The sequence below is a fragment of the Dermacentor silvarum genome, chromosome 8 (genome assembly GCF_013339745.2).
Source record: "Dermacentor silvarum isolate Dsil-2018 chromosome 8, BIME_Dsil_1.4, whole genome shotgun sequence".
NCBI classification, from domain to species: Eukaryota; Metazoa; Arthropoda; class Arachnida; order Ixodida; family Ixodidae; genus Dermacentor; species Dermacentor silvarum.
Genome location: NC_051161.1, coordinates 30,984,975 through 31,002,483, shown reverse-complemented (window position 1 = coordinate 31,002,483; position 17,509 = coordinate 30,984,975). Strand labels below are relative to the sequence as shown.

Genomic DNA, 17,509 nt, shown 5'->3' with positions numbered 1-17,509 from the left:
CAACCGATCCATCTGAGTAATTATGATTTCTATGTCATGATTAATCGCCAAGCATGAACATTTGTCAACACATGCAGTACACGGTGACAGTGCTAAGCTGAACAGCTTTATAATATAATTATAACAAATCCTCGGCAATATATTTTTCTTCGAGAACTGTTTTGTAGCCACAGGTACAGCAGACGAAAAACAATGTGCCGCACCATGTGTAGGCATGTACTGTCATATGCTTGAAGTCATGCGATTGTCGGCGCTCAGGAAGCTCGTATGACGTCACGTCATGCCTTCGTTTTCCCTCTAAACGAAGGGAAAACCAATAGCTGCATGGCTGCACAAGACGTAAGCATTGTCGAGTTATTAAATATGAAATTTCTCGCGAATAAATTAGCAGATTCTGTTGCAATGAATCCGCAATATATCGATTAGACGACCATAAAAGTAAAAAAAGTTAGCTCGCCAAGAAGACGGAACTGTCGATCGTCATCATGCGGCTTGATGGAAAGGTGACTCGGCACGGCTTGGAAGGACCGATGTGGTGGGTAAGGAACACGATTACGTCCACGTGCCTGCAGACAAGATAATAAACATTGTACGCTAACATTTGTTTGCCTTACCCGACGCCCTAAACTCGTAATAAAAAACCGTACACTTACGGCGCAAGCCGATTTAAGATGAGTTGGTCGTCGGTGCGAGGCATTCCCAAGACCACCAGCGGTCTCACAGTGCTCATATTGTTCTGAAATCAGCAAGGTTTACATCTATGTGTTAATACAAAGTACACAGTCTTAACAATATCAGACTTGTTCTGGAGAAAAAAAAATATTAAATAACACTAAAGGTAGAATTGTGCGACATTGCAGAATCACAACCTAAATTACAGTGAATCACAGTTTAAGATAGTCTTCGAGCCGCAAGCCTGGCGTGGGTTTTGTTCACATACAGTAACGGTATCTACAACGACAGCCTACTCTATAGCCGGATACAACTTAAGTCTGCAGTGAAGCCCCACCCACGCCCTCATAACTACCAGCCACTGCTCCTGAGCGAGGCTGCAAAATAGATCGTACTTCAAACTTTCCCTGTTACCTAAATAAGGCGGTAACCAGAAAAATAATATTATAAGCGCATAATTTTATACGTTTTCACTCGTCTATTATAGTGGAACGTATACAAGTACGTCAAGTACAGTCGTATCAAGTACAACGCCATCTTGAAAAGGTCGCATGACGACCATTTTGTTTGGTTCTGTGATTGAATGGCGGAGTTAACACAACCCCGCGCCGTCCGTGTGCCTTTGTTGCCAATTGCTGTTTTTAAGTTGTATCCTACTCTAATGACATTTCTCGCTCCCTTCGAAGCGGGGCAATTGTCATCGCAAGTTGTTGGCGCACCAGTGCCCGGATGGACGCCTCGGCGCGTTGAAGGGCGCTGAAGTTGAGTGGCAGGAAAGCGACGCCGTGTAGCGCGTAGTCACGACACCACGAAGCCGCCGAGCGAGCGAAGCGGCCCGGGTAGAGGTGGTCGCTCGCCCAGGGAACCGTGAAGCCCAAGTCGTCGAACGCGCCCACCAGACGAGAACTCAGGTCGCGCTTGCTCAGCTCCACGAAGTCGCGAAACGAGGTGACTGCAGCACGGTGACCGTTAACACCAGCGAGCGTTATCACCAGCACATAACCGTTATAAAAATTTATATCGACATTTTTTAGACCGTCTTTAGACTACTGTTACTAGAACCTACCAACAGTCAATAGAAATCCTTCAAACGGTCTTTACGTTTCCTAACAACTTGCTAGTAACACCCTAGAAACAATTGGCCCCCAACATTATTTAGAAATATGTTCACAGGATGTCTATAAACTTCCTACTAACTGTCTAGAAACACGTTTCTTTAGACCTCCTATTAACATTAATTAAATTGAAGCATATTCATAGGATGTCTGTCAACTTCCTACTAACTGTCTAGAAACACGTTTCTTTATAAGGAAAAGAAAAAAGGGGGGCGGTTAGAGAGAAGACATAAGCATCTCTATTAAAAAAAGATAAATTTGTTCACGGAAAATGGGAGGAATGCGCTGATGTCAAGTTGGTATTACGGAGTTCACAGAACCGGCTGTGGCTTTGACGGGGAACCGTAGTGATAAAGCTTGGTCTTGTAACTTACACGATGACTTCGACAGCCGCCAGCCGAATGTCATTTTAGCAAGGACTTCTTGCAAGCCCACAGCTATAGGATACGGGTTTGATAAATTTCCATTTAATGTATTTCGGCGTAACCACCAAAATGCTTAGTGAATTCGCAAGACAATCTGTTGACTGATTTTATAAGAGAAATCCTAATAATTACAGGTCGAGGAAGACAGTCGGGCGAACTGATCGAGATTCATTTAGCTTGCAGCACTAAATGAACGTATAGCGCACACTGGAGAGAAGTGCATGGATAGACGCTGGACTCTCTCTCTCTCTCTCTCTCTCTCTCTCTCTCTCGTGTACTTGCATTAACATTGAGAGTAAAGTGAATGAGAGCGCCCCGCCTTTTTGTGTATGCGTGTGTTCGTTCTGTTGTTAACTGTTTTCCAGCCTTGGTATGAGAGGCTCTCCCGACACCACGCGTCAGCACGAGCCCGTCTGTCGGACTGTTCCCACTTCGCTGCGGCGGTTTTCTGATTCACGCCCACGCGGAGACAATCCTTGAGCAGGGCGGTCCGACACGCTGGCAGTGCAAGCAGCAGGACCCATTCACGTACGACCAATAGTGGTAACACGCCAAAGTTGACACTCCTCTTGCTGTGCCGACGAGGTCCGTCTGTTTGTACTATCCTTCTGTTGACATCTGCGCAGCTGGCTGCCTTACATCGCGAAAGGCTTATTTCAGTTTAGCTAGAGTGTACTAAAATCTAGTACACTCTAATTCAGCTTTAGAAATGATTCCTGCGTGCAAGCGAACGATAACCAAAAATGCTTCAGGACAACTTTTCATGGTTGTAGTAATTGCGGTGGACCCGCTTTCTGATGCCATGTTTCTTCACAAATTTCATGCAGAGGTTGCAGAAGTACGGCGTCCAAGACTGCAAATCGTGGATGGATCTCGGAGGCCAGAGAACGCGTCTGTGGCGTCGACGGCCACTGCATCGGATTTCATCCGCTTCCGTTGCTTCAGCCAATCAGGTCACGCTCCTTAGGGATTGCCTCCGCGGGAATGATACACAAATAGGGCTTCTGCAGTGACTTGTATGACCCGTGCCTATACTTTCTATTTTCCAAAGATTATTCACTTTTGTAGAGCACTTTCACGTACCATCCCTGGGCATGACGCGGTCAGTGGTCCTGTCGTAAAAGACGTGCTGGTATACCGTGAGGCTGCAAGCTCGTTGCGGAAGTTGAATAGGACTCGGAGGCTTCTCAGACAAGATGCAGATCAAAAATCCTGAGCAATATAGAGGTGACATTAGAAATATCGCAATAAAATACGCACAGTTTACTTGTCGCATGTAAAGAGGACAATAAAGAACAAGAGGAACAATATTTGAGCATATTACCCATTGAGAACACTCGCACGTAACACTGAATAACGTATTATGCTTTGGTACTTTCCTCGGAAAAGTGTTGTGTAATATTGAGCAAAATTTGGTATTGGGGAACGCTCTTTAACGTTTAACTTGCCGGACATGTCTCGCTATTAGTGGCGAAAGATACTGTGTAGAATCATCCTCACGTATGCTACTATAAAGGAAGTATGGCTAAAGTAGAGCGAGCTCTGCTGTGCTTGGCAAATGGTTTAATTGATATCGTTAAAGCAATGGGAATGTTTGCAGCAAATGAATCGAGCGTCTTTTTTTGTGCTTGTGCATGTGTGCGCGAACGTGTGTGCGCGCGGTTGGGTAGCCACTCTCTCGGACTATGGAATGACTGCCAGTCCAGATACCCGTCCAGACAGATTAGCGGCACGCAAAAGAACCGCTGTTCTACCCATCAGTCGTCACTTCCTCCAAGTGCTACAAGTCTGCGCCGTTTCAGGTCGCAACCACGCGCACACGAGCAACGAACGCAGGAAGTTAAGCAATTTTTTTTCAGAACTTCTGTAAGAGATGTGATAACTACTGCTCCCGCTTCCCTGAGCAACCGCCCAAATGCGTATATCTCACCGCCATGCAGCGTATCCTGGCCCATGCGTCCTTCGCGGTGCGGATGTGTCGAACCTGGGAGAGAGATGTGCCGTCACGAAATGTAGCTACGTTTAAGAAACGCGTGACAGCTGAAGCGTGCACTTGTCTTAATCTACCCTATTTCCCGCAGTATTAACGGGAAACTAAAATATAGGACAAACACTTACGTTCTTAAAAGCGCCCTTCACGCGAAAATAACGAAACACTGCATCTTCTTGAAGTATACAAGTGCTAAATAAGCAGCGAATTATGGTATAGAAGAGAGAAAAAAGATACAGTCGAACCCGAATATATCAAACCCACATAAAGCGCATTATTGTGTTTAACGAACAGCAGTAACATCCCCTTGAAAATTTTTGTATACAATTTTTTGTATATATCGAAATACCTATATATCGAACTTTTTTGTGATCCCCTTCAGATTCGATATATACGGGTTCGACTGTATTGACAGCAGTACCAGTCGCCACCCGTCGTGGTTGCCCAGTGGCTATGGTGTTGGGCTGCTGAGCACGAGGTCGAGGGATCGAATCCCGGCCACGGAGGCCACATTTCGATGGGGGCGAAATGCGAAAACACCCGTGTACTTAGATTTAGGTGCACGTTAAAGAACCCCAGGTGCTTCAAATTTCCGGAGTCCCCCACTACGGCGTGCCTCATAATCATATCGTGGTTCTGGCACGTAAAACCCCATAATTTAATTTTATTTTTTTTAGTACCAGTCGCCTTCTCTCCCTTTACCTTATGTTTTACAACTGTCGACGTCAAATGAAATTTGATAGCTGAACTGCAGTAGAACGCAGTCGCTGCGATCGAAAAAAAAATTAAGAAGGAAATGATAGCACTTGTCGGTCTGGCCAAAGTAATGCATTCGGGAGTGGTAATGTTACGAGCTCCACTCCAGAGACCACTTTGATACAATCCAATACTGTTCCTGTTATCTTTGATTTCACAGTAACGACTCGGCGATCGTAAAAACCCAAAATTTAATTCTTGGCGGCTTGGCCACCTGTTAAAAGCGGTTATTGGTGCTTCAGGTGAGCTGAGGATTGACGCTGTGAATGCGGTCAGCATCGGCTACAGAGTCGTGCTAGCAAAACTAGGTTGTCATTATGAATGACAGTCACATCTGCTGAACAAGCACGAACACCAGTGACTCAAGAGTAAAAACTAGCAAATGCCACTCTTACAAGGGCAGAAATTTGGGACATGGAACAACCAGCGCCTCTAGCGACCACGAGCTGGAAACTGCCTATAAGATGGCTTTTTTTTTTTTTTCGTGTATAGAAGACCAGTATCAATAAGGTGAAATGTATTCGAGGAAATGCATTCTACACAGCTTCATATCATGCATATAGCTCCGCTATCATTCCCGGTCGAATTTTTCGGCCAGACGCTTACAAAGGCCAAACAGCGTGAGCCAGTAGAAACTCACAACATTTACAAAACAAATAACAATTTAAGGGGGAAGGTGCTGCGTGAAGTAAGAGTTCAAAGTAGCTAAACATGTTTAGTGACTCAGCTGTCTATCATTTCCTTCAAACAGGGTGGCTCCAAAGTACGAGTTTCTTCAACTTTCAAAGCACGGTCACGAAAACTAGCGGACATGCAAATATGCCAAGAGAGGCTTGCTCGCGCGGTGTACGAGGGGTATTCTGCTCACATGTGTGGTTTTGTGTCAGCGGACACGATCTCACTGGTTTCGATTGCAGCGCATGTATTATATCTTTCACAAAGAAAGACGTGTGAGCCTTATATCTTTCGCGCGTCAATGATTAGTTCACCGATTGCTTCGCATTATTTACGTCACTGTATGCGTTCTCGCGGGAATTTCGAAGGGCAAAGCTAAACTTCAATTCTGGGTTTACACGTGTCAAAACCAGGATCCGATTATGACGCACGTCGTAGTGCGAGGTGGGGGGGGGGGGGGCTCGGGACTAATTTAAACCACCTGGGGTTTTTAACACGAAAGTGTTTTATTCCGGGGTCCACCAAGACTTCACTGACGTATTTCCGTCACGGAAATACGTCATAGAACATAATACAAAGAAAGAAACCAGAAGAAAAAGTTCCACAAACATGCAAAATTTGGGAATCGAACCCACGACCTCTCGGTCCGCGACGATAGATCGCCGAGCGTTTAACCCATTGCGCCACAAACGCATTCGCAGAGAACTACACAGACGCGCCTTATATATCTAACACTCCTCCGTGTACCCGCGCTCTTGCTCGGGGCGGTGCCGCCGCCTATGAGCAGAAAAGAGAAGTACTGCATTATGACACTAAAGCCCGGGATACATGGAGCGAACTTTCTCGACGAACTTCACGCGTCAAGTAACGACGCGGCGACACGACGCAGGATGTTTGCTGTGTTGCAATACATGCGGCGAACGCCGCCGCGCGTTGGCCGCCATGTTGGCGGCGGTCCCGGCCGCCCGCTTCGAACTGAATTTGGCGTTGTCCTTGTAGAATTCACTTAGTTGGAAGCAAATGACTGCGTAAACGGCTTTCGCTTAGTCTCAGGCCGCTTCGACGACAGAGTATTATGGATAACCTTGAGTAGTTTTCGAGATCGCTTCTCGTTTCGAACGCGTCTAAGCCTAGCGAAAGAAATATCCGATGCCAACGCCATCTATCGGGGAAGTCGGGAGATAGGCATGACGACAGCATGTGGCCTCTGAGATCAGAAGATTTCTGTTGAAGGTTGTTGTAGAGAGCTTGCACTGCTTGTCTGTTTCCTCGCAGATCAGCGGATATGGGATGTACAAATACAACGCGATTCCTGAGAGATCATACTAGGAACTACTCAATCGGTGCAGAGACATGCAGACACGGCAACACCAACGCGATTGCAGACGACGCGAAAAGGCGCGCGCGCGCGAAACACCAGCATGCATTGCGACCGGAACTAGTGCCTCCTGATTGGCTGTCGTCCACCGCTGCGCGCTAGACGCTTCCGGCGGCGGCGTTCGCCCGACGAAAATGTTTGGACAGGCAGATCGGCTGCGGACGGCAAATTTCTTGACGCCGGCCGTCGGACGTTCGCCGCCCGACGAAGTTCTTCGCTCGGACGCCGGTTATTCGCTCCATGTATTCCGGCCTTAACGCGCACCGACAGTGAACGCTTCGGTGGTCTCAGTACTACGACGCCTCGATGCCAGCATTCGAAGGGACGCTGGCATCAAGAAGCACTACCAACGCCACCTAGGTGGCGTTCACCGTACTCAGCACAGCGGAGCGTGGCCTCCGCAATTAGCTCTGAAAATGTTTCTGAAGTTGATCGCGGAGGCTGCAATTACGACGCGCTGTACGCGCTGATTTGACTCGGTGACGATTCAGTTACGTGCTTTGTCTTGCGCGTTGTATTAGTGTGTCAGTTACGTGCTTCGTCTTTCGCGTTGTGCTAGCGTGTGCAGCGTAGTGCAGCTTCCATATGCACGACGGTTGCTCATGGTCATCGACGTTGGTAGTCGTGATGGAGGAGACGTGCCACCAGGCGTCAGCGTGGGTGCATCAACGCCTAAGGGCGCTTTAGCCACAAAACACCAATAGACATTATATATCAATGTGCAATAAACATTACACTACTTCTGTGAAGACACGTTTCACTTTCGTGTTCTATACCGATTCCTATATAAGAGGGATCAACCACATTTTTAAACGTACGCACAATGCATGGTACATGGGCGTTTTTGCATTTCGCCCCAATCTCAATGCGGTCACCGTGGCCGGAATTCAATCTCGCGACCTCGTGCTTAGTAGCGCAACGTCATGACACATAACCGTTAAGCCACCACGGCGGGTAGAATGGCTAAACTAAACGAAATTTCCCGAATTTTCGCGTATGACTTATCTTGCCGACAATATGATAACGGGGCGGATGTATGTATACCTTCCGGTGACAGCTTTGCAGTAGTGACCCTGTGTTCTTTATCTGAAACAAAGCAATATTAAATCAATATCATGTTTAATGGCGAGCTGTCTGAATAGCAAGCAGCACTCGAGCGATCGGAATTACTGGTACAGGAAGGTCGTCTGAAGGATAATATACAGGTCATCTGTACAGAATAAAGAATGGTCGTACAGGAAGCGGCGTCCAAATATACAGTATACAGACAGTGTTTCATGGTGCAGTTTAGAGTAAATGCGCGACTGCAGAATCAAAAGGTCTTAACTACTGACCAACACTGCGAACGTGACGTGCGAACACTGGCACTATAGGGGCTGACCGTGTAATGCCGAAGCCAGCTCGACAAGTCGGGAGTCGGAGTGCCTCAGGGCAGCACAAGCGTTGCGACCTGCATCGTACTCGACGTGGAACGCAGCCACGCAGGCTTTGGCACCGAGTAGGTCCACGATACGCCGGGCCTGCGCGGGAGCAGGTAAAGTATAAGAATGTTCACGCCTATTCGCCGCACTGCCGATGACGAGATTGAGCAGGAAGCAACGTCGCAACTTATGAGTGAGATGTCACTTTACAGCAGTGCCTTCTCAAGTATGCTACGTTGCTACCACATAAAGCGCGACGATGAGTGCACGACCCCTCGGTGGAAAAGTTTTGTGAAGTCACGAGAGTTTACGACATCCGCACGTGAACAACCACAAGTACGCAGTCATCATCAGCCTGCTTTTTAGTAAGTGGCAGGACAAAAGCATCTCCCAGCCCATTCCATCCAATGCCTGCGAATCTTATCTAATCGGTCCATCTAATACTCCGTCGGAGGACTGGATTGCGTTTCCTCTCCATTAGCGCCCATTCCGTTACTCAATTAGACCACCAGTTATATGTTCTACGCATTACATGACCTAAAAAGCTCCACTGACCTCAACTAGAATTCCAGGTACCTGCGTTTTCACAGTTATCGATACTTCCGTTTAGATACAACATAGCGAATAGTTTCGCACCTTAAGGTGGAGGGACTCTTCGCTTTCAAATGTAAAAGCGTAGCCGTCGCCTTGCTTTAGAACGGCCATAGATTCTGCGTCGTACGTCGCTGTCGCTTCCCCTTCAAGGCAGGTCTGCAAAAAAAAAAAATATATATAAAAGAAAAAAAAAGAGAAAAAAAAGAAAAAAAAAAGGTGGTTAAGAATCGTGGTATATATCCATTAGTCGTTAAACAACTGAAAAGTTTCGCACAAGAACAACAAATTGCTTCGATGTTTCCAGCCGTGTTCCACGTGCTCTCCGTTATGCCGTTTGTTGCATTCGTCGTGGCTTTTACATGTTATCAGTGACGCAACCCTCTCACTTCTGCGCGCCGCACTCGCGTCCATTCCACGTCTTGATGTGATAAGACCGTCATTGCCAGATGTATACGACGCATTCAGCATGTTCAGGAGTTGTCATGAGGATCGACAGTTGATCCGGAACCTATGGCGACGCCCTATACGTGAGAGGGAGATTGCCAACATCGTCACTCATTCCGACGACCGATCACAGTATCTCTGCTGATCAGCATCTCTATCGGTTATCTCTACTGCGCTGCAACTTCATTTGCTGGCAAAAACTACACCTTCTATCGCGAAGTGTTCTTCGTTCCCGATTCTGCTTGTGTGCGCCTGTATCAACCATGCGGTCACCACTGCAATAACAGAACACGAGCTGACTGCATCACGTATATCACATCTGATAATGTCGTAGACGGCACACCAGAAATTTCACCGCTTGCGACGTAACAGCCATCTATCTGGTGGTGCACGAGAGCGTATGGTGCAGAAGTGAAGAGGCAACAACCCTAATAACACGCAAAGACTAACGAGAGCGGGAAAAAGCATCCCTGAGCAATATACCCACTTTATCTGGTGCGCAAACGCGCACACCGTTTGCAAGTAACGCACTGCCACGCAGAAAAGAAAAAAAGAAGGAAAGGACAGGAAAGCATGACGCATAGTGATCAAACGCAGAGTATCCACGATGTCATCGCAGCCAATGAAGTCGTACGGGGAAAGTCTCCGTGCACGTTTTGTCCAGAAATAAATATTGGTTACGAGCTGCCGAAATATAAACATGCGAAAACGTTCCCATCAAGCCTGTTGATCGAACACATGCACGTTCTTCCTTTCTCTCTTTCCTTCTATACGTCCAGAAGCAACTGTGTCATGCTCACCTACGATGAGAAGAGCTTTCTTAAAACTCTGTAGACTTCAAGCAACGCAAATGAGAAATAAAAAATCAGAGTGGGCTCGAAATAATTAAAAACGAAGTACCACAACGCCGTGTAAAAAAGAAAAAAGTGGAACTATTACCAATTCGAAATTAGGTATAAAAAGAAATAAGACGCTTTTTTTAATTAAATTTAAAAATAAAGCCGACGGGTTGCGAAATAAACAGAAAAGCATCGTAGCAAACGTTTCGTATAGAGACACTTTTTTTTTTCATAACGCCTGTCTCAGGGCATATGTAAAAAAAAAAAAAAAAAAAAAAAAAAAAAAAAAACGAGAAAAAAAATGCTTATAAATATGAATGCAATCCCGCATGATGCAGGAACTTGGGTATATGACCACTTTCGTCTCGTTTATAAGGCGCCTTAAGGTATCCTAGTGCACGTAGAACAATGAGAGGCGCTTCAACTTTCTTAAACGGGAATTATGAAACCGAGCGTTGCAACTTGTGCTCATGCAGGAACAGATAAAGACTAATTCCGTACAGGTGCACGACGTGCTGTTACCTATGTATAGCAAGCATTGTTCCACCTACACATTTAAGGCTCACGGTCTGCATTGTTCAACATCACGAAGGACGCTTAGGAGATCATTAGAGAGTTTTAGATTAGGGGACGCAAGCGGCTTGCGTACGCAAGAACTAAAGGCAGTGCGCATGCGCAGGCCCCTACGTCTGATTCTGCGCATGCGCAGTACCGTGGCCCCTAGTTCTTGCGTACGCAAACCGCCCTGCGTCCCCCAATCTAATACTCTCTATTAGCTTATGCGCTGCCGCTGCAAAAGTGGTAGTGGAAGACAAAGCAACGCGCTCACCCAAATTTTATGACCATTAATTGTTATAGGAGCTTTAAATTAAATTCTGCGGTTTTACGTCCCAAAAGCACGATCTGGTTATGAGGCACGCCACTAGCCAAGGACTCCGGAATATTTTTGGCTACCTAGCGCGTCCTTTAACGTGCACCCAATGCACGGTACACAGGCGTTTGAGTATTTCGCCCCCATCGAAATGCTGCCGCTGCGGCCGGGATTTGATCCCGCGACCTCGTGCTCGGCAGCGCAACGCCAAAGCCTACTAAGCAACCACGGCGGGAGCTTATAAGAGCCTAACGTCCTTAAATTCGGCGTTGACGAAAGACGTCGGCTCATGCAGAAGCAACGTGAGTAGATTCACGCATGCCTCGACTGCGCAGGTGCCACTCGTGAAAACAGCTGTACTGAGCTCGCTTCACAAAGGCTTTGTGAACACAGGCTTGACAAAGATTTGCGAACCTGGTCGTAGGAGACCCAGCTCTCGCCAAAGCACGTGCTGTTAGCCACGCTGGAGATGGGCTCGCTGAGCAGGAAGCGAAGCACGGCCATGCTGACGGAGACGCAGAAGCGCTTCGTTCTGACGGCGCCCTTGTCACCAGAGGGCAGCAGGTCAGCCCGTTCCTGCAATTACAGCCAGTTTTTTAAAGACAAAACCTTCTTTGCTGAGTTCAGATCGATTTGCGGTCTATGAGATATGGGTATCTGGCCACTTTTGTCTCGCAAATTAGACGTTTTGGGGCCTTCTAGTGCACGTAGAACAAAGAGAAAGGAGTCATAATTAGGCTTGGAACGAAAAAGACTAATCAAGTTAGCGAACAGGTACGCACAACGCGGTAACTATGCGTAATTAGCGAAAAAAAGGCCGTAATGAAACCCAGATGCGTTCGTTGAAACTGCGCGCGTCTAAAGCCGCAACTGGAAGTGTAGTATTACTCAACGAAAAATGTAGGCCGATTCCGAAGATAATGCAGTATAAAAAGAACGAAAGTAAAGTAATTAAAGGTCAAGTAAAGGGCGAAACAAAGTTGTTTAGCCCATGTAAGCGTAAGATGGTACTAAAGCAGGGTAAGATGGCGTAGGTGAAGTTAAGGCGACTGAACAGCGGTTGGCATCGAAGAAAAAGTCTTCTGGGGGAGTCTCTCTCCCCTCCCGAATAACAAACATAAAAAAAACATGAAACAGCAAACCACATGTTACAATAATTCCCCTCGGAAGACCTTGTCTTTGATGTCAGTTAGCCGCTGTTGATCTGCCTTTTTTTAACTGTATACATGCAGGTGGAAGTTGTAACAGAGAAACGTTTCGATACAAGGCGATCGCGCGGTAAACGTGCTGGTTAGCAGTGAAATTATTCGCCCAAAATACTCCATGAACACAACAGGTAAATTCAGATCGATTCATTCATTCACTGCTTCCCTGACCGAGTCTATTATTCTAAAGGAGAACGTTGGTTATGATACGCCGTATAGTCTGAGGCGGTCGAATAATTTTGACCTCATAGGATTCCTTATGTGTGTCTAAATTTGTAGACAAGAAATATATGACGTCCCGAGTGCGCAGGCGCATTATCACAATAAAAAAAAAACTATTTTTGCGACTTTCTTTAGGCCACTCTGATTCGTGACCGCAGTAATCCGCGGCATAGCTTTTCTTTTTTTCCTTTCTTTTTTTGCAAAACAAACTGAGTATTTTCAAGCGACGGCAAACAACATTACCTCAGTTCTGTCCAACTACGCGGTATTTGCATATTTGTAAATCTTTTTTGGTGCATGACAGTTCGGACACCCTTTATAAAGGATGGAAATGCGCACAGTGTGGGTCCCGACGCCAGGCGAGCAGGATGAGTATGGATATGTCCTGATGATGAAGTTTGGCATGTGCTCGCAGTGGTCCGTCTTTTTTACTGACGACAGTAAACTGTGAGTGGAGCTTGTCTGGAGTGGTCAAGCGGCATGTTTGATCGCCGTCGCTTGCGACAAAATGCACAGTTCGAGACTATATATGGCCCTGCCGCATGCGCTCTCCATGCGCACAGTTCACGAACCCAGCAGCTACAGATACGCGACGCTGGGGCAATTCTGCAGCCGGCCACGACCACTCCAGACAAGTATGATTCACATGGTATATTACTTGAGAACTGGCTAGCTTCAATTCCGCAACTTATGCTATATAGCCAAAGGCCATAATTCAGCACGTGTTTGGTGGGTTTTGATAACGAGATCATTAGCGATTGTCACACAATCCCTGACGCATGGTACCGTTAAAAGTGTGTCACAGAAGAAAAGCGCTCGCTCTTTTCCTCATTTTCTTTTTTTTTTTTTTTTTACGATGCGGCCAGGAAACATGTTTTAGCGGCAATGCACATTTTCTTTTCCAACGTATCTAGTAGTATTTATGGGGATTTCCTGAAACACTGCTTGAAATTGTCAGGCACCGATATAATTGATAATGCCGTTCGTATACGGGAACTATCAGCTTACCATATCGGAGAAGCTGTAATTAGCTCCGAAGGTAGATGGGAAAACGACCGCGCAACTCTCGCTCGGAACGGAATGGTGTGCGATGTAGATGATGGTATCAGCGTATCTGCATGACCCAAAACGTCAGTCTGAATCGTCAGCGCGCTCCGAATATAGGCGGCTATTTACTACCGCGCAATTTCCTTCTATTCAAACAAATCTAGAAATTTATCGAGATAATAAGCGCGTACTTCTACAGCGAAGCTGTTCACCTCTATATAGTTGGTCGGGATTTTTCGTGGGCTCGTTCCGTGCTCACCCAAAAACAGTACCGCCACCTAGGGGCCGCGGCAAACTCAAGACAGACCTCAAAAGGCAGCTGGAAAAGGGCTGTGTCCTTGAGTTTCCGCTTAACAGAACTATGTTTTTCTGGTATATTCGAATTACAATCCGAAGCCATCATGTCTAGTGCTGCTTGTGTGTAAGTCGTACTTTAGGAATTATCTGATGCAATTTACTTTGAAAAATTCCATTAGTTCAATAAGGCATTTGCCCTTGGCGGTAGTCCTAGAAGCACGAGGATGTATATGCTGCACTTCCTCACACGTGCGTGCGCGCCTGACGTACGTCACCTGTGGTGGCGTTAGCTTGTCTAACGTCGGTAACAGCTTCACTGTACATCCATTCTGACAGGGTGGAATGGAGGCGGAGTTTCCTTCAAATGATGAAAAACTAAACTTTAAAAAGCCTAGATATAGACTGTTGAAGTATAAGTTCGTGCAATGAACTCACTGTAGCAGCTCTGTGACTGGAACTCTCCTTTGCAGCGGCACGGCAACGATGATCTCTTTAACCTGATCTGTCAACACCGTCCGCAGACTCGTGCGGATCATCTGAAAGGTTAAATTATTGGTGGCTGGTACGTTGATTTGGTTCGCTGCTAACAATATGCAACATCGGCGTATTCCTTATCTGAATTATATCAAATATTTTATTAGACACTGTTCTTAACTACACTACCTGTACACCCCGAACTCATTAATGAACTCGTAATTACTTAAACGAAATTACTTCAACGAACACTTAGATTAGACAAATTCGCCAGCACCAGCAGCAAGAAATGAAAAAAAAATTAAATAAACGCGATTTAACATCATGAAAACAGCAACGCGTCAGACATTTTCAGTGCTTCAGGGGAAAAAGAAACACTGCGGAAGAACAGGTACAAAAAACGACAGGACAGGAAGGACGCCGTATGTTCTTCCTGTCCTGACGTCCTTTCTGTGCTTTTCTACGGTGTGTTTTTTTTTTTCTCTTTGAAGCGTTGGAAATGTCTCATATGTTAAAGTGCCAACCAGCTCAGCTTTCTGAATTAAGTATCACTTACCTTGATCAGCGATATGAGTCTTTTCAGATGCGCCTCAGAATAGCCCGAGTTTCTAACGAACAGCGCCAGCCTCTCCAGGCCGTGTTTGTGCATCCAGAAGAGCGTCGCCACTGGAAGTTGCTCTGTCTCGGCATTCACCTGGGATTCTAGGAGCTCCGCAATGTCCAACTCCACGGCAAGCTTCACCTTCGAGTCGTTCCTCAGGGCGAGAAAAGCCTTGAGGCTTTCTTCTGGAAAGCAGCGAACAATCGCCAACGGCTATCGCTTTAAATTCACCCTGACTTTGATAGCGTCTCAGGACTGTCGACTCGACCTGATTTGACGTTCTTGTTGCCAACTACGCACCGGCGGATAGCAATGCAGATAGGAAATTTTCACGAACTATTTCAGCGATACACGCTTACACATATCTCGGACATCTTTACTGAAAGATTCGCCTACCATTGTTTGCACTGGAAAGGCACTAGAAATGGTGCGATAATCACTAACTTTTGCGACCTTTTGGAGAAAGGCGTTGGCGTTCCAACAAAACTGACCTACTGCCTTTGGCACTGCGGGATAAAGCTACGTGGAACACCAGCATATTTCACAACGGGCATTCGGGATTGATATCTCTCTGCTGAAAGCAGTTTCAGATTTCCTGCTTAGTGTTGATGCGGAGATCGAACTCCGTGGGGCGTTAAGTTAGGCTAGGCTAGGTTAGGTTCCTAAAGGCCTAAAGCTTCCTGTTGAATCTACCCGCAGACACGGATTTAACGGTAATATTTATGTATGTGCCGGAAGGTGGTAAAAATAAGACTTGCCATCTTTCGAAACGAGGCCGGATGAGTTGCGGTCGTAGCTGAGGCTCGTAAACACAAGGTGACTGCAGGCCTTCCAGACGTCGGACTGCATAAACTCGGCCGTCACGTTGGCCACAGTGCAGATCAGCCTCTTCTCGCCTGTCGGGGTGAACAATTCTGCTTTGCTGTAATCACGGCAACACATCGCTTTCACCGAGACGAGCTGGTGGAATCAAGCAGAGACGCAATATATAGTCGGTCTGTATTTGCGTCGCGTTTAGTAGACCTTAAACGCGCGTTCGGCTTTCTCCTTTCCACAAGAATTACCTCTGAAATGCGGTACTAATTCAAAAGCCGTTTTCACGTCATTCGTTCACTTCACTCTTATCTGATAACTTAAACGAAGCTGCTGCTTTGTCGCACAAACGTGTAAACACGACTATCTTTTGACCCGCACGTATCTCGACCGCCGTTTACCATGCCCCACATATTCATCTCAGCATAACAGCCTTCTACACTTCGTCGGTATTTTGCCACTTCTCTCTGTAGTAACTATGGACCTTGGAAGTATACCTAACGCTAAGAAATAAAACACTGTAGGATAAAGATACGTGGAACACTTACGACTTTCGCGACGACCTCGGGGACTGACATCCCGATGCCGAGGGTAGTTTCTGGTTTCAGCCCGACGCTTTATTTGTTCACCCGCTGTTTATCATTTAGAGCACCTATTTTTCTTTTTAGGAATTCCACCCGCAGTCCGTGACACACCGTTTTATTGTTAGGGCGTAGATTACGCTAAGTTAGGTTGCAGTTTGTTAGTGCTAACGTAGTTGTAATCTGCAACAAACGAAATTAGGCAGCAGAAACACGTGTGAGGTTCTTACCCTCATTTGCAGATTTCAGCGCCGCGGGACTGGAAGTCGTCCCTTCTCCGGTCGTATTCGTCGTTTGGGTGGCTACTGTCGTCTTCGCAGGCGCAACTGACAGCGTTGTCGAGTCACCTAACGCATCAGCCAGGTTGCCCAATATTAGTAATTGCTGTCATTTTCAATGACGTCACGCAAAAAAATAAAGCTGTAACACCCTTGTTCGTTTCGAACAGCTGTGTGGCTTCTAGTAAGAATTCTTCTGACAAGGCACGCATCCCTTGAAAAACGCACTGATCGAATACAAAAACAGAAACACCAGACCTCCCGCGATCTTCAGGATAAAGAGCGATGGGCAGAAACAGAATTAAGTTACCTAGCACTGAGTAAAACTACAGCTACGCTACAACATGTCAGAGCAACTAGAACAGTCTGGCAGGCCAACACGGGGTACTTTGTGCCATAAATGAAAAACTGAAGCACGTTTGTACATATCCCTAAGACCCCGAAGAAAGATATCGACAGCAAAAATTGTGCTTCGTGAAGAAGAACATATCACCGGGAAAATATTCAGGAGAGACCTGCTTCGCGTGGAAGCAATCATGCGACACGTGCAAAGAGTTCAAAACCGCGAAATGCACTTGTTAGATTAAACTTACCAGTGGTCTCCTCTTCAGCTGTGGCCGCGACGGCTGCAAAGTTGTGACGACAGTGAATGTCACAAAACCAGTAAACGAAGCCCTGCTACCAACAATATACGAAGTCACGTACACTGTATAAAGATGCTATTGTAGGGACGTAATTTCGTACAGCGAAGAGATGTTAACGCCACGTTATATGGCAACTCTTTCCATCGCGTTGATCGTCCGCAACGGAG

At 46.4% G+C, this 17,509-nt stretch overlaps 2 protein-coding genes across 3 annotated transcripts in view; both read right to left on the bottom strand.

Moving 5' to 3' along the window:
• Positions 1–15,098, bottom strand: part of LOC119462053 (uncharacterized) — a 37,688-nt gene extending 22,590 nt beyond the window's left edge. For both annotated transcript variants that reach the window (XM_037723405.2, XM_049673286.1), the window contains exons 1-12: positions 14,982–15,098; positions 14,387–14,487; positions 13,616–13,721; positions 11,595–11,756; positions 9,069–9,182; positions 8,393–8,531; positions 8,056–8,097; positions 4,143–4,196; positions 3,296–3,424; positions 1,392–1,624; positions 654–736; positions 458–566 (exon numbers count right to left, since the gene is read on the bottom strand). In XM_037723405.2, the coding sequence (XP_037579333.2) occupies positions 458–566; positions 654–736; positions 1,392–1,624; positions 3,296–3,424; positions 4,143–4,196; positions 8,056–8,097; positions 8,393–8,531; positions 9,069–9,182; positions 11,595–11,756; positions 13,616–13,721; positions 14,387–14,487; positions 14,982–15,074 (1,365 nt within the window). In that variant the 5' untranslated portion in view covers positions 15,075–15,098. The remainder of the gene's footprint in view (positions 1–457; positions 567–653; positions 737–1,391; positions 1,625–3,295; positions 3,425–4,142; positions 4,197–8,055; positions 8,098–8,392; positions 8,532–9,068; positions 9,183–11,594; positions 11,757–13,615; positions 13,722–14,386; positions 14,488–14,981) is intronic.
• Positions 15,099–15,741: 643 nt separating this feature from the next.
• LOC119462052 (uncharacterized) overlaps positions 15,742–17,509 on the bottom strand; it is a 66,689-nt gene continuing 64,921 nt past the window's right edge. The window contains exons 47-49 of the mRNA XM_037723404.2: positions 17,292–17,324; positions 16,651–16,767; positions 15,742–15,922 (exon numbers count right to left, since the gene is read on the bottom strand). Of these exons, the coding sequence (XP_037579332.2) occupies positions 15,747–15,922; positions 16,651–16,767; positions 17,292–17,324 (326 nt within the window). The 3' untranslated portion in view covers positions 15,742–15,746. The remainder of the gene's footprint in view (positions 15,923–16,650; positions 16,768–17,291; positions 17,325–17,509) is intronic.